Source organism: Lytechinus variegatus, chromosome 9 (genome assembly GCF_018143015.1).
Source record: "Lytechinus variegatus isolate NC3 chromosome 9, Lvar_3.0, whole genome shotgun sequence".
Lineage (NCBI taxonomy): Eukaryota > Metazoa > Echinodermata > Echinoidea > Temnopleuroida > Toxopneustidae > Lytechinus > Lytechinus variegatus.
In genome coordinates, this window is record NC_054748.1 from 6047967 (window position 1) to 6072617 (window position 24651).

Below are 24651 nucleotides of genomic sequence, written 5' to 3' on the forward strand. Positions count from 1 at the left end.
GGCGCCGGAAGCGGGGGGGGCAGGGGGGGCACTTGCCCCCCCCCCCAAAGAAAATTTTGGGGGGCAAAACGAGATTTTGCCCCCCCCCCCCCCCCCCATGTGCCCCCCTAAAAGTAGAAAATGATATTATTTAAGGACAAAAGTAAACGATAAAGGCACTTTTCTGCTTAAGAATTGTCATTTCTTTTGTCAAAAATGAAAAAATTTCGCCCCTGACGGGGCAATTACACATCTTAGTAAGCCTTGTGTCTTTTGACGAACATGTCCCTCTGTGAAACATACCTTTGATAAGCCCCTTTTCCATCTAATTACAGTGTGATAACGTTTAACCTTTAATACCCCCATTCCACAGAGAACAAGACCGCTGGAATACTTTTGAAAGACCATGAATTTTGGTTGATATTTCAGAGGTCTCTCAATGAACCTACAATGGTCTTTGAGGTCTTACACGAGTTTTGACCAATCTTTCAGTGATCTTCGTGGTCTTCATGGGCTCCAAAACTTTTTGAAACGGTTCAAAACAGTCTTACAACGGTCTTACAGGAATATTGTCTTTCAGTGGTCTTTCAGCGGTCTTTCGATGAACTTTCAAAGGTCTTCATAGTCTTTCATTGATCTTTCGGCAGTCTCTCAATAATTCTGAAAGATCACTTATTGCTTAAAAGATCTCTGAAAGACCAATTAAAGATCTCGAGAGGACTAGTCTAAGACCAGTACGACAAGAAATATCCATCAGTCTTTCAGAGTTCTTTGAGGGGTCTTTCTGAGCCATTCCACAGAGATGAACAATTTCATTGATCTTCAAAACCGCTGTAAGACCTCACCAATTTTAAGTCTTTCAGTGGTCTTTCAATGGTCTCCGTTCTGTGGAATGGGGGGCCTATTATAATGAATACATTTCAGACTAAAAAATTTGCATGCTGGCTGTGTCGGCTAACAAACGCGAGGTCGCCCAGAAACGCTCAGACCGGGGTGGTGTTTCATCAATATTTTCGTCCGACAAGTTGTAAGATCTGACAACTTTTCTGTATTCTGATTGGGTGAGAAGCATTGTTACCATAGTAACTGTCGGATAAAACAGGACTTGTCGGATAAAACGTCCTACAAGTCCTTTCATGAAACGCTCCCCGGACCAGATATCACCAACGCGCGTGAACGCTAGTTACTCGAGCAATATATGGAATCTGAAAATAGCTGTAAAACCGAAAAGTTTAAAGAGTTATAGAGGATTGAGTAATTGCTTATTGGATAAATGAGAAGATGCTATCTTGATCGAGTCGGCGAAAGGAGTGCAGAGCAGGAGTACTCATCTATCAACTAATCAAGCCTCTTCTTCAACCTTTTCTGGTTTACTGTCTTTATCAAGACTACGCCCGTTTGAACAAAAAATTACTCGACTATCAACTGTTTACTTCCTCCTATCAATTTTACTTCTTCCTCTATCCACTTTTTTTTCTCGAAAACTCCACTGTTGGAATGTAATTGTTTTCTTCTAAATAATGTTACATAATGTACATTATAAACTGCCGTAGTTTGTTAGTTCATGATTATTTACAAATGAATATTTCCTGGAATTTGATATTCATCATTTCCTAGTTATGGTCACATTTTCCCCAGAAAATATGTAAAGAAAAAAGAAGATTTTGAAGGGGCCATCCAAAAGTGCTTGCAGCCAAAGGAAACACATAAATCGAGTAATGTTTTAAATTTTCAGAAAAGTTTTAAATTGTTGGACAATAATTAAGCAGGTCATATTTCTTTTTCCTCCAGTTACAAAATATGAAACGTTTTGCCTATGCATGGATAATCAGGGACTCTCTCCAATGCTGAGGTCAGAAATTATTTAAATAGAATGGGGATTTAAGCGCTTATCGTCGTCTGCCACGTCAGAACAGTTTGACATTTTGAATTCAAAAAGACATTGATTAGAATGTATTTTGGTTCTGTTGTTACGCTTCTTCTGCTTAATACACTCCTTGAAACTTATAATAATTGTGCTCTCTCGCGTCGTCCGTGTATGCAAATGTACATAAATAAATATTTCTGAAAGGATATTGCATGAAAAATGTAATTTCTGGTATTTTGAGTCAATATAAGCGTATTACGTAATTTAATTGATCAGACACGAAAACCACATTCCGAATTATAAGATCGTTTTGCGCTTAGGTTCTCATAAACTCTGAATATAGTCTTTCGTAGTGAATTCTATGTTTAATTCTCAAGAAATTTATTTTTGAATTCTCTTTAATAGAAACGTAACTTTTAAACTCCATTTTTACACAAAGTCCTTACCGTGGGGGGGGGGGGGGTCCCACGCCCTCTCCCGCTCGATCGCTTCGGTATCTCACGCTGTCAAAAATATTGTGCCCCCTTCGGGATTTTGCCCCCCCAAAACTGAAAGTGTTCCGGCGCGCCTGCCCTGGACTGGTATATATACAATAGATGCAAGCGCGAAGTGCAAGCTAAATGTTTTCAGTTTTAATTATTATCTTCCGACGTTAAAACTGGACATTCTAAACAGTTTGGCAATATAAACAATCGATACCAGCGCGAAGTGCGAGAGCTAAATATTTTTAGATTTTCCGACCTGAAATATTAAAGCACCTTTTGTAATCATGAAGAATATGCAGGCGCGCCAGAACACTTTCATTTTTAGGGGGGAAGGGGCGAAATCCCGAAGGGGGCACAATATTTTTGACAGCGTGAGTTACCGAAGCGATCGAGGGGGAGAGGGTACCCCCACGGTAAGGACTTTGTGTAAAAATTGAGTATGAAAGTTGCGTTTCTAATAACAGCATTCAAAAATAAATTTATTAAGAATTAATCATAGAATTCACTACGAAAGACTATACTCATAATTTATGGGAACCTATATATGAAATCTATGCGCAAAACAATCGCTTCGGAATGTGGTTTTCATGCCTGATCAATTAAATTACGTATACGCTTATTGACTCAAAATACCAGAAATTACATTTTCATGCAATATCCTTTCAGAAAAATTTATTTATGTACATTTAAATACACAAAATCTCGTTTTGCCCCAACATTTTATTGGGCCCCCTGGCCCCACCCCCCCCCCCCCGTCGCCCCGTTGAGAATATGCATATAGGCCTACTAACAAAAAAAAACACCGAATACCAAAAAATTGTATTGTTCATTTAGAGTATTTTCGACATGCAAAAGCACCCGTACTTATGTGCAGTAATTCATGAATAGAACTCATATCTCACTAATCAAATAATGCGAGCGCGAAGCGGGAGCTGAAAATTTTGAATATCTCTACCTAAAAAATGGATATAAGCACATTCTGTAACCATGAAAAAGGTGGATTTATAGACTTAATTACTTATTGATGCGAGCGCGAAGCGCGAACTGAACATTTGATTTTCTGACCTGCAACCTGGATATTCTAAGCAGTCTTGTCATGTTTGCAGTGACTCAATAGAATGTAATATCTCACCAATCAAACATTGCGAGCTCAAAGTGGGAGCTGATTTTTTTCCGTCCTGATTATTGCATATTCTAAGCATTTTTTTTGCATCAGAGAACCAACATAAAGCACATTTCAAGTGTATATAATGTTTATGAACATTGATATTCACGTTACTTGTGGGCGATGCCTTTTGTCTGGTGGACTTGGGTCGTATTCTTAAATTATATGGACTAATGGGCCATTCTTACATACATAGATTTCTGTATATGTAGTACTGAAAGTATAACAATGATTCATAATATATTTGTTTTATATGAGACAAAAAAATAGGATTATGCTTGTTTGATTTTTCTCTCTTGATTCAAATCAATATTTATCTGGGGTGGACTTTACCTTTAAGGCATTTCTGAGATGATTTCAGATTAATCATTCACAGAGGATTAGTCATTGTATACTTAGGCAACAATTGCCCATATTTAACTACATTTTGCCAAAAAAAACATGGTCCGTTTTAAAAGAACAGTGACAGGACCAGGATTTTAAAAGTTGAGAGGAGTCCGGGGCCTCAATAATTACCAACTCCCTTTTTGTTTTAATATTCGGCCCCAATTCCTTTTTATAGGGCTGGTCTGGGCTGAAAATATTCATTGCTTAATACGTAGCGTAGAATTCACTGAGCAATATGCCGAAAATTTAATCAAAATCGGATTACAAATAATAAAGTTATTAAAGTTTAAAAGTTTAGCAATATTTTTGTGAAAACAGTCGTCATGGTTATTCATTAGGTGGGCTGACGATGTCACATCCCAACTTTCCGTTTTATTATGTCATTACATAAATTCAATTTTTTCCATTATTTCATACTTGTGTGAATAATATGTCTCCCTCGGCTTATAATGAAATAAGTTGCAGCAATAACCAAAACTAATGCACTAAATCAGAGTTGTCAATCCAATTTTATAGAGGAAAATATGAATAAGTCTAATTTCATATAATAAAATACAAAAGAAGAAATGGTGATGTGACATCATCAGCCACCTAATGAATATTCATGACGTCTGTTCTCACAAAATATTGCTAAAATATAGAATTCCATGACTTGTGTATTTGTTATCCTTTTTTGATGAAATTTTCGACATTTTGCTCAGTGAATTTTACTCTATTTATTAAGCTATAACTATTTTCAGCGCGGACCATCCCTTTAATAACTGTTAACAGTGATTTAAAAAAAATATATATTTTTTTGCTTGTCAAATATTCTTAACTCCACAGCATCCACGGTCAATTTAAAGATTTGGTGTAGGCCTATCCCGGGGCCGATCTCATTTTTTTTTCGACCGACGAAGAACGAGCCTGAGGCAAGTAGTAAAGGTCACATTAGGTCATGTCACGTGACGTCATATTTACTGTACATAAAAATTGTACACGTTGAACTTTATGCGTATGCCGAGCGCGTTACCGGCAGAAATATGGGTAAGATAATGAAATGTGAAGTTTTTAGCCCTTTTTTGTGAATTTGTGTATTTAGCTTTATGTTCTCTGTGTGGCAAATACAAATATGTTAAATTTTAGTGAATATCTGATGTAGACTTTAGGGAAAAATTTGTAACAAAATTTTTCTCCGGTCCCACACATTGAAAATCTTGTTATGCTTTTGATTGTCGAATTTGCTTTTTTTTAAACTTTAGTCTGCTACTTTTTTGCTAGGGCTTATGGGTTTGTATTAGACATTTGCCCTGGAGGGCATCACCCTATGCATACTGAAATCATAGATATCATGGATATAGGCTTTCATGATGAAGTTTATGGATTATTTTTCATGGATTTTTGCTGATGTGTGGCGCGAAGTTGACACACGGAAATCGAATAACTTTTTACATTTATTTTAGACATATATTTGTTATTATATGGCATCCCCGTGAAAATTCCGACACACATTTATCTAGGGACAGTGAGTTGATGTTTGAGAAGATGGCCTTTTCCAAATAATTTTCCAATTCCATTTTTCAGCATGTCTCTAAAACAGAGCCAGAGGCGCTGGTCCAAAAATTGGGATTGTCCCACTCACACAACATGCGAGGTTAGTAACTAACCTCGCACAACGCATGTGGTTTCATAGTGGACTTTGACGTTTTCATTCATCACAAGAATGTGAGGAAATAAAAAACGCCAAACGTTTCAGTATTTCTCCACTAATGATTTCTTTTTAATAGTTTTAGTTTTTAAAAAAAATGAATTGGAAATTATTTATAAAACTGTTTTTATCGCTTACCTCCAAGTCTCAACCAGGATACTCCGTTCGATCCGTCCTTAATACTGCGGTGGAAAGTACGCAAACAACAATCGAAAAGCAATTTTTCGTATCGAACATTCTCAATTCAAGTCGTCAGCGCGTAATAGGAAATTGTACCCAAAATCAACAGGTTGCATCTCATGTATATACTTATTGGTAAAGTACGCCATCTTTTGACAAGATGATGATGAAAGTGGATTGAACGAGCAAGAAAATAATGCTGATCGCCTAGAATGCAGCTAGCTTGCAACACCGTAAACAAAGGTACAGTAGGCACTTAAGAACCAAGTTTGAAAGGACACTCGTAAAATTATGTCACTCTCGCGATGAATATTCATTAGATCCTGGTCGTGCGTGTTCAATACAAACTCTCTGCATGCATGCACTCGGTGTGTATTGAACACGCACGACCACGATCTAATGAATATTCATCGGCGAGAGTGACATAATTTTACGAGTATCCTTTCAAACTTGGTTCTTAAGTGCCTACCGGCTTGGTGACTAATATCGCGCGCCCTCTTTAGGCAAAAGTTGATATCAACGCTGATCAAGAGGCATCTACGTGAAGATCACGAAAAATGTTCTTATTTTATTAAAACAAACAACAAAAAGAATTCAACAAACGATCCATATGGTTCGGTAAGTGTTATAGAAAAATTATAATTCATAGCTATGATGTAAAGTCATAGTTATTTTAGTAAAAAATGGTGTGAAAGATTCGCGTGCACCAGGTGCATATGAATCCTTCACACACGAGACGATTTGAAACCATGAGTGGGATTGTCCCAGAAAACAAGTACGGTATATGCTCATACACCAGGACAAATCATGTCTTGATAAATTGAGATTGTCCTTGTTTATGGGGACAGTTTTTTTTTTTTACTTACCCCTGCGTAGCTAGCCTGGAGGCGTTCGGGAGTAAAAATCATAGTACTATCGTACCTTTACCCCCTAACGCCTGGCATGGGCTCTATGATTTTTACTCCCGAACGCCTCCAGGCTATGCGTAGCCTGGAGGCGTCTGGGGAGTAAAAATCATAGTACTATCGTACCTTTACTCCCCTAACACCTGGCGTTGGGGTCTATAGGGTCCCATGCACCTAAGGAAAAGGCAGCTATACAAATTAAGCCTGAGTCATATCGATTATTTTGAAAACCGGTGTTCGACAGCTCTAATTCGATCGAACATCGATGCATCGAATATTGAAGGCTGGGAAAATTTAGTCTTTTGTTTTTGCGTCGATGCGATGCGCTTTGCATATTGCACTACGCACTGACGATATGCGCTGGCGTTGGCCGGGTGAGCGTTGCACAAGCAGATGACAGAGCAAAGTTCGTTTGTATTTTCCATGATCACAAAACACACAAAAAAGGCCGGGGACCAAAGCAGAATTCTTCCCAAAATATCTTCAACAATGATATTTGCAGATGACAACATATAAGTTTAAAATGAAACAATAATAAAGACATGAATCACGCAGAGTCGATCTGAATGATTTTCGGTCGACTAGCATTCGCAGTCCATTCACCAGCCCCGTCCGCAGCTCCGGCCGTACACTCACTCTCCCGAAACGACAGGCGTGCTTGACGTCAGCGCCAGCAAACAATTGCAATCAACGGAGAGCGCTGTAACTTGCCTGAGATTGTGTAGTTGGATCCAAAATGAGCTCCAAATAAATTTATGGGAATAAATACGTAATTTTCTCTGGAATCCAGAGAAAATTACGTATTTATTCCCATAAATTCAAATGACCATCCAGAGTCTGGATGGTCATTTGAATTGCTATTCAATGCTGATATAACGATTGTGAGGAAAGATTGTGGAATATGAGTTATGACGATGTTCGAGAATTAATCCTGATAATGACAATCCAGTTTTTTAGACGTAATTGAGCATGCGATCAAAATAAATACGAATGTTTCGAATCGAGCCCTAAATTCATCTAAATTATTACGATTCAACAAGATTTTATGGTCATACTAAGAATATTGACGATGTCAGCAAAGTATGATATGTTCATATGGAAGAAATAATACTGGGATTATTTCTATTGTTATTCCATCTCTGGACGTCCCCTCCAAGCTCAGAGAAAATAAGCACAATGCGCATGCGTGTTTGATGACGTATGACATATTTTCCCATTCATGAAATTAGAGCCCAGAGTTGGGCACAAACTAGCTTCAAATTGATGGGAAAAAATATCAAACGCAATTTTCTCTGTTTTGTCATGTAAAATGTTATTATATGGTGATATTACAAACTTGAACAGAGTTTTTGCATGTAGACAATGTTCGAGAATCAATCCTGACGTGATGATTATTTTTTTTAGACAAGTGCACTAGCTCGACACAAGAAGTCAAGTCGATCGTCATGAGATGTCCGCCATTGAAAATTGAAGCGAAATACAAACGTTTCACATCAAGCTCTAAATTCATATTAATGATTATCATATGCAAATTATTGTTAAATATTACGATTAAATAATGTTCTATGGTCATGATTTTAATATTGTTCATGAAAGCAAGATTTATTTTACGTTGATCGCGTCAATTTCCAGCCATTTTCTGGTTTGATTAAAGAACAGTACTGCGCATGCACGATCGATGGCCATGACTTCCATTCATGAATTCATCGTGCATAAATTATCTCGGCACGAGCAGACGAGTAAGACTCGAACTATGATCGAAATAAACCTCAAATTAATGGTGAATAGCATCATAATTACTCATTCGGTTTCATTTTGGGGGCAATAGAAATCAAGTAAGTAGTACTTAGTAAAGTTGGACATTACTGATATTTTGATGATTGATTGTGTAAACCAAACGAATCGGCCGGCCGACATATTTTTTTTTTTTTTTCGATGCACCGATTTTGCAAAATCTGCACCGGTGTTCGATGACATCGATCGAACACCGATTTTAAAATCGATTCGACTCAGGCTTAATACAAATGCACCAAACTGCTAGTTATGTTTAGAATCTGAGGTTAACACTTCTGTACATGGGTAGAAATATCGGTTGGCAACATTTGGCAAAAACTGGATAGTTATGGTTAAAAAAACATCGCAGAAATGCGATGAAGAAATAAAAGTAGAAGAGAGTTTACTCACATTTGTTGTCATCTTTACTCACATTTGTTGTCATCTTTGATCCATTGTTAATGCAACCTAGTTAGGTGACGCATATAGAGGGCGGCAAAATCATGAGCTGTGCTAGATTAAAAAGTGCTAAAATGTCCCGCTTCAACCACTGAACTGAAAATACGTATTCCTAGTTCAGTGGTTGAAGCGGGACATTTTAGCACTTTTTAATCTAGCACCGCTCATGATTTTGCCGCCCTCTATACTCGTCACATAACTAGGTTGCATTAACATTAGATCAAAGATGGCAATGACAACAAATGTGAGTAAACTCTCTTCTACTTTTATTTCTTCATCGCATTTCTGCGATGTTTTTTAACCATAACTATCCAGTTTTTGCCAAATGTTGCCAACCGATATTTTTACCCATGTACAGAAGTGTTAACCTCAGATTCTAAACATAACTAGAATTTTAATTCGTCAGGAGGACGAATTAGGTGATCTGTCTCTGATTTTCATGATCACGAATACAATAACCATGTTTATTGAGATCAATACGATGCTCATATTGAAAACTAAACTTTTATTACGAAAAGAACATGTGGAATACTCTTAAAAAGAGGGAAATGAGAATATGTAAAATACATGTAGGTGTAGGCGATACACATTGTACATGCTATAGGCTTATTAAAAACGATTTTAATCTACTTTATTGTGCGATATTTGAACTAATATACCTTGTAATGGTGATTAAGGAACATTTGCCAAATGTTGAAAAGAAAAAAAAAAGAAAAACAAATTCTGTCCACTTTTGGGTTCGAACCCTGGACCACAAGGACGCAAGTCTGATGCCTTACCCATTGAGCTACACACTTCCCATAAACTTTACACATAAGCAAAGCAAGAGGATCTGAAATCCAACTTTGCAAGTGAAATACGGGCATGATCCCGACATCTGATCGGAAAACGGAGACCACATTGTGATAGCTTACAATCACACCTACAACAAAGCTCAAAGAAAACCAACCAGAAAAAATGGAGATATGGCTCGCAAAATAGAGGAATGTAAAATCCAGTTTTGAGAAAAAGTCATTTCCCATAGAGATTGCACACAAAATGAGCGAAAATTACATAACTCTTTAACTTGGATTTTTTTAGGATGATCCATTCCTTTAAATGTTAATATAGCCACCACAATAGAAAGAGTATGTCCTCAGCTACAACATATCGAAAACTGAGCGAAAATTGACCAATATTTACAGAGTTAGAGTCAAATTAGCATAATTATGATGACGTCATAAGTAGCAAAATGGAAATTTTGAGTTCAGACGTCATTTTCATGACGTTATGATATAATTTCGGGTCAAATGTGACATGAAATCATATCTCCCATCCATACTCTATTCGAATATGAAAAAAAATTGGGGGTCAACAGACTACCTGAAGAGCTATTATGAATTTTGTATAGGCATGTTTTTGCACATATATTGTCTATGGTTAGTGCGCGCGCGCGTGCTGTAAACTTTGATGGAGGCTAATTCCTTTATTGCTTGTTGTAGAAGGTTGATCAAGGTATCAAATTGTTCAGAATTATATTATCGGTGCATTGATATAAAAAAAATGGCAATCTTATGTTTTATAGTGATTTTACGCGCGGGAATGCGCGCATAACTGTGCGCGCGCAAATTTTTGAATTGCTTAAAATGACCTGATTCGTACTCTACTTTGGTCAAAAAGCGATTTTGAGCATTTTAAAATTTTGACGCGCGCGTGTGGGCACGCCGTGACCTTTACATGACCTTTGATGACATGGACAGTTGACCCTTAACCTGAAGTTAATGTGATGTAAATATTGTTAATTTCTGATAATTGATAATGAAGATATGATTGATAATGTGATTTTACAAAATGAGGTCTAGATGACATCATGATGACCTTTTGACCTTGAACTTGCTTTATACACATCACATGATAAGTCCCCATATCTGATGATATTTTGAAGATAATTGATGATGTAGATTTGGAGATTTTATGGTAACAAGAAAAGGGTGGAAAAATAAAAATTAAGAAATAAATAAATAAAAAAGAAAATTCTTACCAAATTAAGTTGATCTGTCGATTGACAGATCACCTAACTAGCAGTTTGGTGCATTTGTATAGTTGCCTTTTTCTTCGGTGTGTGGGACCCTATAGACCCCAACGCGAGGCGTTAGGGGAGTAAAGGTACGATAGTACTATGATTTTTACTCCCCAGACGCCTCCAGGCTACCCCTGCGGGACATACACAGCAATTATGGGGATTGAGAGCGCTAAAAAAGATTCAGTGACCTAAATTCTCCCGAGTTCACTGGTCTATTTTTCATGACTTGCCGTCTTCCAATACTCTTGTTATGAAACCTGATATGTTTAGATTAACTAGCACACTCAATTGATGTCGGCACTTGACAGGTGAATGAACTTTCCTAGATTTCTTGTGTGGAGAAATCTTTGAAAACTGAGACAGTCCCTGTAAACTGGGACAATCCCAATTTTCTGACCAGCGCCTCTACTTAGAAACAGAAATTCTGTTTCCCCCTTGATGATTGTCACTTCTTAATGCACACAACGTCTATGGCCAAGCCATACACTTTGTGTACATTACGAAGTGACAGTTCTGTTTGTATACATGTAGAAAATCAATACGATTGAGAAGCGATACGTGCGCTGGTCGAAATTTGTATCTGCCTCTGTACTTACTTGGATTTAGAGTCTACTTTTGGATGTAGAGACGTAAAGCTCGTAGCTTATGTGCCCCTCGTCATGCTGGATAGTCTCTGGTATGATAAAAACTTTAGTGGATGGCTTTTCCAGTGCCCTCAATAGCTGATTTGAACATATTGACACTAGATGCAGAAACTGCATTGAAAAGCTACTTTCCGTTTCGAAAGGCCGTTTCCATGAATTCCGTCCGTTTTCCAATTGTGGAAAATCACTGCCCCTACCCTATCTCAGAAACTGAAATGAATTGCTTCGTAGAAATTGATTTATGTACAGAGTAAGACTTGTTTTTTCATTTTTCGGAAGACTTCTGAAAATTTATTTTTTGACCAAATTGACTTCATACGACTATTCAGATGAATTCCAACAAAACAAAATCTTTTCACAGTATTTGAGTAGCGAAACCACAAGGTTTATGTTCGAAATTATAGCTGACAGATAAGCATTTTTCTTTTTTTTTAAATTTTTTTATAGATATTTTTCTATGAGTGCACTGCAAAAATGACCTCTTGATGTCCAAGTTTATATTGATTAAAGTCTCATGATTATTTTTGTTTGAAAATCATATTTATTTTAGATTGAAATTGTGAGACATGAGGATTTCGATAAAATCTGTTATCTACATCCCCTAAAAGATACATTTTTATAACTTTCTATTGGTCATCTCATCTCTTTTTTTTGTGTGTGTCAACAGGTAATTTCTTTTCTAATTTATTTGGCGGCCTCTTTGGCACGAAGGAGCTCCGTATCTTGATACTTGGTCTTGATGGTGCGGGAAAGACGACTATACTCTACAGATTACAGGTTGGAGAGGTGGTCACTACCATCCCAAGTAAGTGCAACCCCATTCTCACTACCATCCTTAAACTAGTTTACTGGAAACCGGTTTAATGTGTAATGAGAACGCTTGAACTGGTCTTGGAAGCAATCTTCCAAACATTGTCTATATGTATACAGACATGCTAACTGTTCCCTTTTTAGAGTATTTGTTCCTCTTTTTTGCTATGAATACACCAATACTTGTTGTCTCGCCCACCAGAGATGAAGGCGAGACTTAGGGATTCAAATGTCTTCCGTCGTCTGTCCGTCACAAACCTAATGACACATAACTCCACAACCGTAAGTCACTTTTCAACCAAATTTGGATGGTAGATGGACTTGGGGGACCTGCATGTTATGCTGCAGTAGGAGGTCACATGGTAAGGTCAAAGGTCATTTTCAGGTCAACGTTAAAGTTTACATGAAGACTCCCTTATGACACCTAATTCCGCAACTGTATGTCACCTTTCAACCAAACTTGGATGGTAGATGGACTTGGGGGACCTGCATGTTGGGCTGCAGTCGGAGGTCACATGGTTAGGTCAAAGGTCATTTTCAGGTCAACGTTAAAGATTACATGCAAGACTCTCTTATGACACCTAATTCCGCAACCGTAAGTCGCTTTTCAACCAAACTTGGATGGTAGATGGACTTGGGGGACCCGCATGTTATACTGCAGTTGAACGTCACATGATAAGGTCAAATGTCATTTTTAGATCAACGTTAAAGTTTACATGCAAGACTCTTATTTCACTTAACTCCGCAACCGTGAGTCATTTTTCAACAAATCTTGGATGGTAGATGTACTTAGACGACCTGCATGTTTTGCTGTAGTGGGAGGTCACATGGTAAGTTCAGAGGTCATTTTCAGGTCAACATTAAAGTTTACGTGCAAGGCTCTTGTGACAAGTGTTATTCCATCCCAGTCATTTCACAATGAAGTTTCGATACTTTTCTGTTGCCTGCCCTCGCAAATCCCAATGTTTCTGGTTATTTTCATAAGTGGGCGAGACACGAAATCGCTTTTGCCTTGTTTCCTTCTAAGAATTTGTTGTTGTTGTTGTAGAAGGTTGACAGGTCTGTGTATAGATTCCATAAACAATTACTGTGATTTTCAAAGACGGTTCTGTTTAAATGAATTCTGATTGCCTCCACTCAAGTCCAGCTCTAAAGTGGAAAACAACCAATGAAAAGAAATGTTGAATGATCAAATTTTAATTACCTGTCCCACCTTTTCCCTATGTGTTTTCAGCTATTGGATTCAACGTTGAAACAGTCACATACAACAACCTCAAATTCCAAGTGTGGGATCTTGGTGGGCAGACAAGCATTAGGTGAGTTGTGTTTCCCAAGTACTTTCCTGTGCTTTTTATGTGTAGGAAGACAAATTAAAGAAGCAGTGCTGTTGGTCTTTGCCAGCCCAAACCCTCAGATGCGAAAAATTCCCTCAGCCTTTCATTTTATAAAACATTTAAAGGGGAAGTTCACCCTGACAAAAAGTTTATTGTAAAAATAGCAGAAAAAATAATAAAAAATATTGCCGAAGGTTTGAGAAAAATTCATCAAATAATTAAAAAGTTATTAGAATTTCAATTATTTGATTTGTGACGTCATATGCGAGCAGCATTCCTACATAGCGAATGGTAAAAAATCAACGAAATGTCATTTTCTCAGAAAATTGAAAATGGTTTTCACTGTAACTTTTGTATATCAATAGACAAATCGTTTCACTCCCGATCATGAAAAGAAAACAAAATTAAGTCATCAGGAACCATACAAACTTTGAAATTCATACATTTTATATTACATAACACATGGGGCAGCTGCTCGTTTATGACGTCACAAATCCAAAATTTTGAAGTCTAATAACTTTCTTACTCTTTAACGGATTTTCCTCAAACCTTCACCAATATTTTTTAGTATTTTTTATGCTATTTTTACAACAAAGTTTTCTTCAGGGTGAACTTCCCCTTTAAAGTAACCCCATATAATATTTCTGTGTTTTCATCCTCGTAGGATATTAAAAGCAATCAATTTTTCTTGTCTTTGCCAATTAGCACTCTCAGAAGTGGTGGATGCATTCAGACCTTCATTTAATTCATTGGATTGGGTTCTTTTTCAATGTGATTGAAAAAGAACGTGCTGATGTTGCAATCTTGCACATTCAGACAATTAATTTCAACAATCATAATAATTTTTATTTCCCCACTACCTTCAAACAAGATAAACTAAGAAAGGACAATACTCTTGTTGGATTACATCTGTATAATGATAATAAGTATCATTTATGCAATATGAAAATCTTGAATTAAAGAAAATAACATGGAAACAATTGTCATTATTATCCCCCAAAATTAATTCAGCGTGCAAAGAGTTAAAGAAGATCTTTTCAATAGCAAATTCTAAATGCTCTGTCAAACTCCTTATTAGCGAATTATGTATTACAGTGCTGTGTATAAGGGGTAGCAGTTGTATAATTGTGTCTTTCTAATTGATTTGAAATGTTGTAAATCAGGATGTAGACTCTCATACAAAAAATGTAAAAAAAACACATAGAGAAGTAATTTCCAAACATTGGGTATTTGAAAAAAAAAATAAAAAAATTATTTGTGTTGTGTTAATTTTCAAGATTTGTATGTGTTGAATATCAACTTTTCTCTCTCTTACACCTCAACCCCTCATTCTTTTTCTCTTATTCTCATGTTCTCTTTCATTCGCCCACTCTCTTTCCATTATCCCCTTTCCTCATTTTCTTTCATTCTCATGTCTGTGTGTGTGTCTCTCTCTTGTTTTCTCCCCTCTTCTCATTCTATATAATTCCCTCCCTCTATTTTCACTCTCTATCTTTCTTTCCCTCCTCTCCTTTTCTCTTTTTTCCTTTCTGCTTCATTTCTCTCCATCCCTCTCTCCATCTTTCTTTCTCAGGCCGTACTGGAGATGTTACTATTCAAACACAGATGCTATTATCTACGTTGTCGACAGCTGTGATCGGGACAGGATAGGAATCTCAAAGTCAGAACTGGTCACCATGTTAGAGGTAAAATAATGCTTATTGCCCATAGTCTGAACTCTGGTTTGAATTAAAAGGGAATCCAACCTCTGTTATAACATGTTTTGTTGGAAAAAAGAAAAAAATGATAAAAAAAAACAAAATTGTGAAAGTTTGAAAGAAATTGAACAAGCAAAGAGTATGAAGTCTCCATGGGTATAGTGATTACCAGTCTTTTTAACTTATACAAATTGTTTGTCATATAATGTTCAAACTTTCACCAATTAACTAGTCTTATTTGATGAAAATCCGTCAAAGATAGATAAATGGATGGATGGATGGGTGGGTAGATGGATGGATGGATGGAAGAACTAAAGAAAGCGATGCTGCTAGTCTTTGCCAAATAAACCCAAGTAACATTTCTGTGTTTTTATCTATGCAGGAGGAAGAACTAAAGAAAGCGATGCTGCTAGTCTTTGCCAAATAAACCCAAGTAACATTTCTGTGTTTTATCTATGCAGGAGGAAGAACTAAAGAAAGCGAAGCCACTAGTCTTTGCCAAATAAACCCAAGTGACATTTCTGTGTTTTTATCTATGCAGGAGGAAGAACTAAAGAAAGCGATGCTGCTAGTCTTTGCCAAATAAACCCAAGTGACATTTCTGTGTTTTATCTATGCAGGAGGAAGAACTAAAGAAAGCGAAGCCACTAGTCTTTGCCAAATAAACCCAAGTGACATTTCTGTGTTTTTATCTTTGCAGGAGGAAGAACTAAAGAAAGCGATGCTGCTAGTCTTTGCCAAATAAACCCAAGTGAAATTTCTGTGTTTTATCTATGCAGGAGGAAGAACTAAAGAAAGCGATGCTGCTAGTCTTTGCCAAATAAACCCAAGTAACATTTCTGTGTTTTATCTATGCAGGAGGAAGAACTAAAGAAAGCGATGCTGCTAGTCTTTGCCAAATAAACCCAAGTAACATTTCTGTGTTTTATCTATGCAGGAGGAAGAACTAAAGAAAGCGATGCTGCTAGTCTTTGCTAACAAACAGGACATGGACGGTGCCATGTCGCCGTCGGAGGTTGCAAACGCCCTCGGACTTCCCGCCTTGAGGAATAGGAAGTACCAGATCTTCAAGACGTCGGCTTTGAAAGGGGAGGGGCTTGACGAAGCGATGCAGTGGTGAGTTGAACTCTTAAAATGAAAATGAATATAGTTGCCATGAACTCTGATTTAATGAGAAATTGTATAAAACTGAGTTGTCAACAATTTGTAGTCCTAGATCTGGTAGTAAAACTATATGTAGCCTATATACATGTATAAGAAAAATTTATGTAGTTTTTATTACCTTTGGGAAAATCCCTTATAGGCCTTCGGCCTTTGTCAGTTCCCACCACGTTGTGATTTTGAAGTGAGTATGTTTCATTTTAATGTTTTTCTTGTTGTATATATAATTTATGTATCTGATTTTGAATTTGTACAAGTCCTTTTAATCAGATGTGGAAATAAATGCAAATTGAATTGAATTGAATTAAACCCTATGAATTGTGAAATTATAAGCGGAAAAAGGTTAATCTTCATTACTCTGTTTTAAAGGTCAAGTCCACCTCAGAAAAATGTTGATTTAAATCAATAGAGAAAAATCAGAAAAGCACAATGCTGAAAATTTCATCAAAATCGGATGTAAAATAAGAAAGTTATGACATTTCAAAGTTTCGCTTATTTTCAACAAAATAGTTATATGAACGAGCCAGTTACACCCAAATAAGAGAATCGACAATGTCACTCACTATTTTTTTTTGTTTTTTATTGTTTGAATTATACAATATTTCAATTTTTACGAATTTGAGGATTAGGACCTCCTTGCCTGAAGCACAAAATGTTACAATAATGGAATTCCACGTGTTCAGGGAGGAATGAAACTTCATTTCACATGACAATGACGAGAAAATCAAAATATTTCATATAATAAAATACAAAAGAAATAGTGAGTGAGTGATGTCATCAACTCTCTCATTTGGATGTAACTGGCTCGTTCATATAACTATTTTGTTGAAAATAAGCGAAACTTTAAAATGCCATAACTTTCTTATTTTACATCCGATTTTGATGAAATTTTCAGTGTTATGCTTGTTGAATTTTTCTCTTTTTATTCAAATCAAATTTTTGTTGGGGTGGACTTGTCCTTTAATAAAGCTCAGTCACATCATTATGTGAAGCCTTGTGGGCTACTTATGGGCGAGTAATCATTCACAGTTCAACAGCAACAAGTTTTGAGCATGTTCAAAACTATTTAGCGGACAACCACGTTGTCCTAGAAGATATTGTCAATGTGGCAACCTGTTGGCAATCTGCAGGTAGAAAAATAGTCACCAAAGGTCGCCCACAATGCAGGCATAGAATGGTGCGATAGGGGTTTAAAGAGAGTTGCAGTAAACACTGATTTCATGAGAAAGTTTGTAAAACCAGGCTTAATTGTCAGTATATCATCGAAGATCTAGATCTGGTACAGTTACATAAACTGAGCTTTGTGAAATCTTGAAATGTACTCTGAAAAATGTTCACACTGAAGATCACCAACACAGATAGGCACACTTGGGACAGTGTTATTATTGCTGGAATAAAGACCTGACGGAAGTGACTGAATCCGCGCTTATTTTGCTTATTTCTCAGCAATTACACAATTTCTTCCAGAATCCTTTGGCACATATTTTTCATTCATACAAACAGACACTTGGGTGGTCATTATATTAGATTCTGTGAAAAGTCATTTTGAGATCGTTACCAATACTGGAATTTATCTTTAACATTCAGCTGTTTATGGTAATAAATTACTTATCAGTGTCATCTGTTCATTTCTTTTTCTCTTCTCTCCCTCCAGGCTAGTCAAAGAGCTGAAATCAACTTCATAACACAGGCTGCCTCCGGTACCCCCTTCCTTCATCACATCCCCTGATATTTCTCTTCAGAGGTTTGTTAACCCGTCACCTACCGGTACCATTTGATCCCTGTATAAAGCCTATTGGAATGACAGAACTCGGTAGTTAACAGGTTAACAATAGTGTAGCGATGTGTGACGCCATCAACTTTGGTTGTATGCATTTCAGCATTTTCATGACCGTATTTTTATAGAAAAGGGAATGATGAAAAACCTCCAAAAACTGAAATCAAACATTGATTTGTTCATGGTGGCCCAAGGTCCATGTATGGCAAAATCAATCTGTACTGTGCTCTATGAACCCATTGAAATTAGCGCAAGTTAGCCAGGGGCCCATCTTACAAAGACTTGTGCGATTGATGCGATTGATCTGATCTATCGCAACCATGGAATGCCAGCAAAGTCAACATATAAAATGCATGTTTGTTCCCAAAAAATGTAGATATGAATAATATCCATAAATTCATTGATTTCTTGACAATTTGGTTTGTTCTCCCTTGTTTACAAAGGACATTTTGCAAATTCACGTACAAAAAAATTATGACCTGATGGATTTCCGTAGAGTTACGATCGATTGGATCAATCGTAACTCTTTGTAAGACAAGGCCCTGATCAATTTACTTTGATTTGACTGGAGCTACAGTAGGTATTCATATGACCACATCTTGGGCCCCTTTGGACCAGCTCCTACCAAATTTTGGTTGTGGGTGTATTTCATCATGCTCCTCTGAGATAAGGCATCAAAAAGCGGTCAAATGAAAAAAAAAGGAATTATGATGTCATCGCTTCGCTACTGGATGATGGCTTACACCACCACTTCCTCCACGGATATTGGGAGAGAAATACAAGTGTAGCGATTGAACGTCTGGGAGCAACAGGAAAGAAGCGTCATCCAAAATAGGAAGATCTTGGCCCATTCTGTATCCATTCCCGTGGTAATTCCCTCATTCCCAGAGTCATGGAAAATCCTGGAAAAATGTTTGATCATGGAAAGTCAGGGAATTTGGAAAATTTGTGAAAAGTCATGGAATAGCACTTACCTCTTTGCTATGGCAGCTTTCCAGTTTATCGTGTCCCGTTACTCTCATACTTTGTGATCGTTCTCTGCTATTATAATTGGTGTTCGTGATTTCCATTTTTCCCAGTTTTGTGACATCGCAAATTCTACATAACTCCCGAGACGTCACAGGACGTCATGGAAAGCAGCAATTTTGTCATGGAAAAGTCAGTCTGTTTTCAGATTTCTGAGGGAACCCTGCTTATTGTTTACTCTTGTTTTGTCTGTGATAATAGGAGAAGAAGGGAGGATGTTGTAAGAACTCTGGAGAACCCTGTCTTACAAAGAGTTATGGTTGATCTAATCAGTTGTAGCCATGGAAAGCTAGCAAAGTCAACATATTAAATGCATGTTTGTTAAAAAAAATGCTAGATATGAATGTGTATCCATAAATTCATAGATTTCTTGACGATTTGGTGTGTTCTCCTTTGTTTACAAAGGACATTTTGCAAAGGTCCTGACTTGCAAAGTTTCCTGACACTAATGGATGTCTATAGAGTTATGATTGATTGGATCAATCGTAACTCTTTGTAAGATGGGGCCCTGATCAACCATAGCCATGGAAAGTCAGCAATGCAAATTTCTGGAATGAATATGATCTTTATAAGTGTTTTTGATATAATGTGTACTCATGTGTCCATCTTTGTGACAACAAATCTGTGTACTCCTCAATGTTTCCAGATGGACATTGCATACCTTTCCTGTATGAAGTGTTATGGTTTTGTTGGCTTTCCATAGTTCAAATTGATGATCTTCCAAATTTTTTTCTGCTTATGATGTTTATTCATGCATGCATCATCATCTTGACAAATCGGTGTCCTCCTCATTCTTAAAGGGACATTGCGTTCACTTTCCTGGTAGGTGTTTCATAAAGCTGTTCGTAAAATTACGCACAACTTTATGCACGACTGGAACATGTTCCTAGGCCTCAAATCAATTATACAGAGTTATCACATAGCTTAAGATAGGATCACCAGTTGTGCGTAAAGTCATCCATATCTTACAAACGGCTTTATGAAACACCCAGCAGTTTGAAGTCTTATGACATTGATGGCTCACAATCACTCACAAGTCTTTGTAAGACATGGCCCTCGGGGTCTGTACTACATTTCAGAGCCACTTTTGGAAGCCACTGGGAATTTCCTTTCATCTTTCATCCATTTCATGAATAATAGACAAAACAAATATAAACAATGAGGAAATTATGAGAGAAAGGGGAGCAAGGTGGATCCCTGCCAGAGATCTAGCCAAATATGGCTTCATTTATGTTTAAGAAGGTTCTAACATGAAGGATCACAGGCTTGAGTCTCTAATACCACGGTCATGTTTGCTCTACGGCGGCGGTTCGCTAGTTGAAAAAACAGCCGTTTTATTCATTTTTACTGAATCCACAGCTGTTTTCTACTTGCCATACGGCCGCCCTAGAGCAAATGTGACCAAGGTATAACTTTCTTTGGGTTTTGGCTTGATGAAACCTTTAAAGTTGCCTGCTTACTGTTGAATTTATGGTGATGTGATTCCAACCTCTGTTTGCATATTGGAGGATACCATAGTGATCACAGCAGTGCAATGAATGAATGGATGGAAGAGCAGCACTCCTGTTTTATTTACGTAGATATTGTTATCATTCTCATAGCCTTATAAAAGTCAACTATAATCACACATATTTATGTTGTTTTTGTTCCTAACTCGTTTCTTATTCTTCAATTATGAATTATTTTGATTCTGTTTGAAAATGGGTAAACATGAAAATTCTACAATGGGTGATTTCAAGTTCAGTGTTGACCTTTTGGTGTTGGTGTTAGGTCAATTTTTCATGAGTATAACACCAAACATAGAATGAAGATGCCCCTGAATAGTCACTCACTGGTTGTTGAGATGTCAATATTGTATTCTGGATCAGTTTAACAAACTCATAATAAGTTTTGGAGCTGGTGCAAGCAATCCAAATCCCAACACTAACACAAACACCAACGCAAACACCGGACTTGAATCACCCAATGAAATAGCAGAGGTGCCAGGCTTACGGCATTTCCCTGACTGCATTTCCGTCTCAACTTCCCTGTCAAGCTTTTTATGGATTTATTGTGTATAGCACATGAGCTTACTACTCCTTTTTACCATGTTGCTACTCCTTTTCAAGCCTAGTGAGAAACGCCAGATGGCGCTCCTAAACCTGGCCGGAAATAATAGGAGAATGGGAAGTGAATTCTTTGTTCATTTATTTGTTAATGAATATTGAGTAAATGAAAACTATCATTCCATATAAATATGGAGAATAATTCCTAGTCAGTCTTAACTTAAATCCGGTTTAGCTGATATGAGAATGCTATTAAACTCACAGGCCCGTATTCTGAAGTCGGGCTTAAATCAAACCCTGGTTTAAAGTTTCGGTTTAACGTTGATATATATGTCCTCATTATGAGAGCAAAAGGAAGCAAAATAGTAAACATAAAAAAATATGTAATATTAACAGAATTTTGAATGTTTGGCTCCCCATAATTTTAGCACAGAGTTAGACCGTGGTCTAATTCAAACCCGATTTCAGAATACGTGCGTTAGGTTTACATGAAGTGGTGGTGTGATTCAAGCCAAAAGGTGATTTATAATGACAATAAAAGTTGTGTAAGAAATTGATTCCTGTAAATATATATCTACATCTTTCTTTTATCTGAATTCTAGTATTTTATTATATTTTGTAGTGATGACTTTTGGTATTGCGTCTTTGTGAAGTAAACTAAGAAACTTGTTTGTATGCTGTAAACTTATATCTGTATGATACGTAGGAGAGAAAAAGATTATTGGTGATTGTTAAGAACAAGAAGAGGTATTCAATTAAAAAGCCATTTTGTACATGTAAATTAGCTCTAGAGCAACTTTTTCAAGAATGACTTTTCCCTTTTACACAGAGATAGGCACTCGATTGTTGACTTTTTTTAAAGGGGATGTTATGTAAGATTGCCTGGTATAGCAATCCGCAGTATTCCACTCTAATATAGGAACCTCTGCATATACCAGGGTCCCTCTTTCCTAAATACTTGTTATAATAACAAATGCACATTTTATATAAGAAATTTCTCATCAGCCAATCGGATCGAAGGATTTCAGTAGCTTTTAAATGTTATTGCAAATTTGTTATATGATAACCAGTTTTGTGAAATGGGCCCCTGGTAACACAACTTATATGTTAGGTTAATTTATAATTGGGAAAGCTACTACTAGTATTACATTGTCCACTTAAGAACTAATTTGCTATCATTAGACCCATTTCCAATATAGCAAGCATGACTGAGCACTTTCCATATGAAGACATGTTTGCCTTCTGATATATTTTTGTTGATAAATTGTTAATTTTAGCTGTCTCCTTTCCACTAATCATCAGGTCTGCCTTTTTAATAGTCAGGAGACATTTAATTCATATGTGCTTTTTATTTCATCCAAAAGTATAGCGTTTCTCATTTGTAAATGAGTAAAACTGTCACATCTGTCTATCAGTGGATGTTTCATTCTGAAAAACATCTTTGTTTAACCCAATACTTTATGTAAATCTTGTATTTTGTTTTGCGATTATGTTTCAATGATTTTGGAGTAACTCCTGCTTAAAATCCGTTATTATTACATTTTTATATTTTTTTTAGCTAGTATTTATTATGAATTCATCAACAAATATGTTGCAAGTCATTACTCTCTCTCAATGCATGAAATTTCTGATGTAGTGTTTTGTTATTTGTTTTGTAATTTTCAAAATATATTTCAGCATTTTGTAGTTATAATTTATGTAATTATTAGATATTGATATCCCTACCATGATAAAGGGAGTCTTCTATATTCATTGTTATATTTAAATCAAGGAATTCTTGTCACTGTTGAATATATTTTATGTTTCTTTTCCTTAATTATGTCTTATTTGATTTATAATGATGATTATTATATCACACTAAAAGTGTTATTTACTGATGCCAATGAAATTCCATTCATTTATGTGTTTTCATTGCTACTGAACAAGATGGCAGCTATATGTCGGAATCTTTACAATTTAATGGAGTTCGTTTGAATTTTATTTTTTCCATGAAAAGTTGTATTTATGCAGAATACTAGTGACGCTTATTTAAGGGGAGGTTTACCCTGACATAAAAAGGTTTATTATAAAAATAGAAAAAAAATATTGGTAATGGTTTGAGAAAAAAATGTCAGAGATAAATATGTTTTCAGAATTATATTTCATTTGTGATGTCAATGCAAGCTGCTTCCTCAAATTGAATGGATTTTATTGTGACTTCAGTTTATCAAGAGACAAATTATTTATCTCCCGCTCTGAAAGTTTTTTTTTAATTCATCTTGAACCATTAATGAATTGTAATTCATGAATTTTATCACATTACATTAATCATCTGAGACAGCTGCTTGTATAAAAACATTAAGTCTCAAGTCAAAAGCTTAAAATTCTAATAACTTTCTTCATTTATGATGGATTTTCCTCAAACCGTTACCAGTGTGTTGTTTTTTAACCATTTTTCTTATAGTTTGTACATCTTACTTTTCATCAGGGTGAATTTCTTTTTAACAGCTTTTTTTTTGTTCAAATTGAACATGTAAAGAAATTTTCTCACTGTGAAACCTTAAAGGGGGTTACTCTGGGCTAAAAAAAAATCATATAAATAAGTAGAGTAAAATTCACAGAGCAAAATGCTGAAATTTCTTCAAAATTGGATTACAAATTACAAAGTTATTGAATCTTAAAGGTTAGCAATATTTTGTGAAAATAGTTATATGCACATCATCATGAATATTCATTAGGTGGGCTGATGATGTCACATCCCCACTTTCCTTTTTCTTATGTTATTGCATGAAATCATAAATGTTTCATTACATGTTGAATAAGTTGTAGCAATGAATATCTAATGCACTAAACCAGTTTTCCATTTTTTTTTCAGTTCTTGGTAGATAAAATCTGAATAAACCTTATTTCATATAAAAAAAAATACAAAAGAACAAGTGGGGATATGACATCAAGTTGCTCATTGAATATTCATGAAGACATGCCCAGAACTGTTTCAGTGGAATGAAGTAAATCTTTAAAATGCCATAACTTTGTTATTCCTAGTTCAATTTTGATCAAATTTTCAGTGTTTTGTTTGTCCGATTTTTCTTTATCTGTTTAAATCATATTATTCTCAGCCTGGAGCATCCCTTTAAGATACTGTATTGCTACTAACACATTTCATTCCCGGCTAAAATAACAATGACTGATTGATTTGAAGTATTGGGAACAATATATTTTCTGTGTT

At 36.2% G+C, this 24651-nt stretch overlaps 1 protein-coding gene across 1 annotated transcript; it reads left to right on the forward strand.

The window, feature by feature from the left end:
* Nucleotides 1–4806: 4806 nt before the first annotated feature.
* On the forward strand, nt 4807–23833 carry LOC121422048 (ADP-ribosylation factor-like protein 1). Its single transcript, XM_041616853.1, has 6 exons — nt 4807–4909; nt 12261–12398; nt 13638–13719; nt 15311–15422; nt 16372–16550; nt 18250–23833. The coding sequence occupies exons 1-6, from the start codon at nt 4906–4908 to the stop codon at nt 18278–18280; spliced, it is 546 nt and encodes a 181-aa protein (XP_041472787.1). The 5' UTR covers nt 4807–4905; the 3' UTR covers nt 18281–23833.
* Nucleotides 23834–24651: the final 818 nt, after the last annotated feature.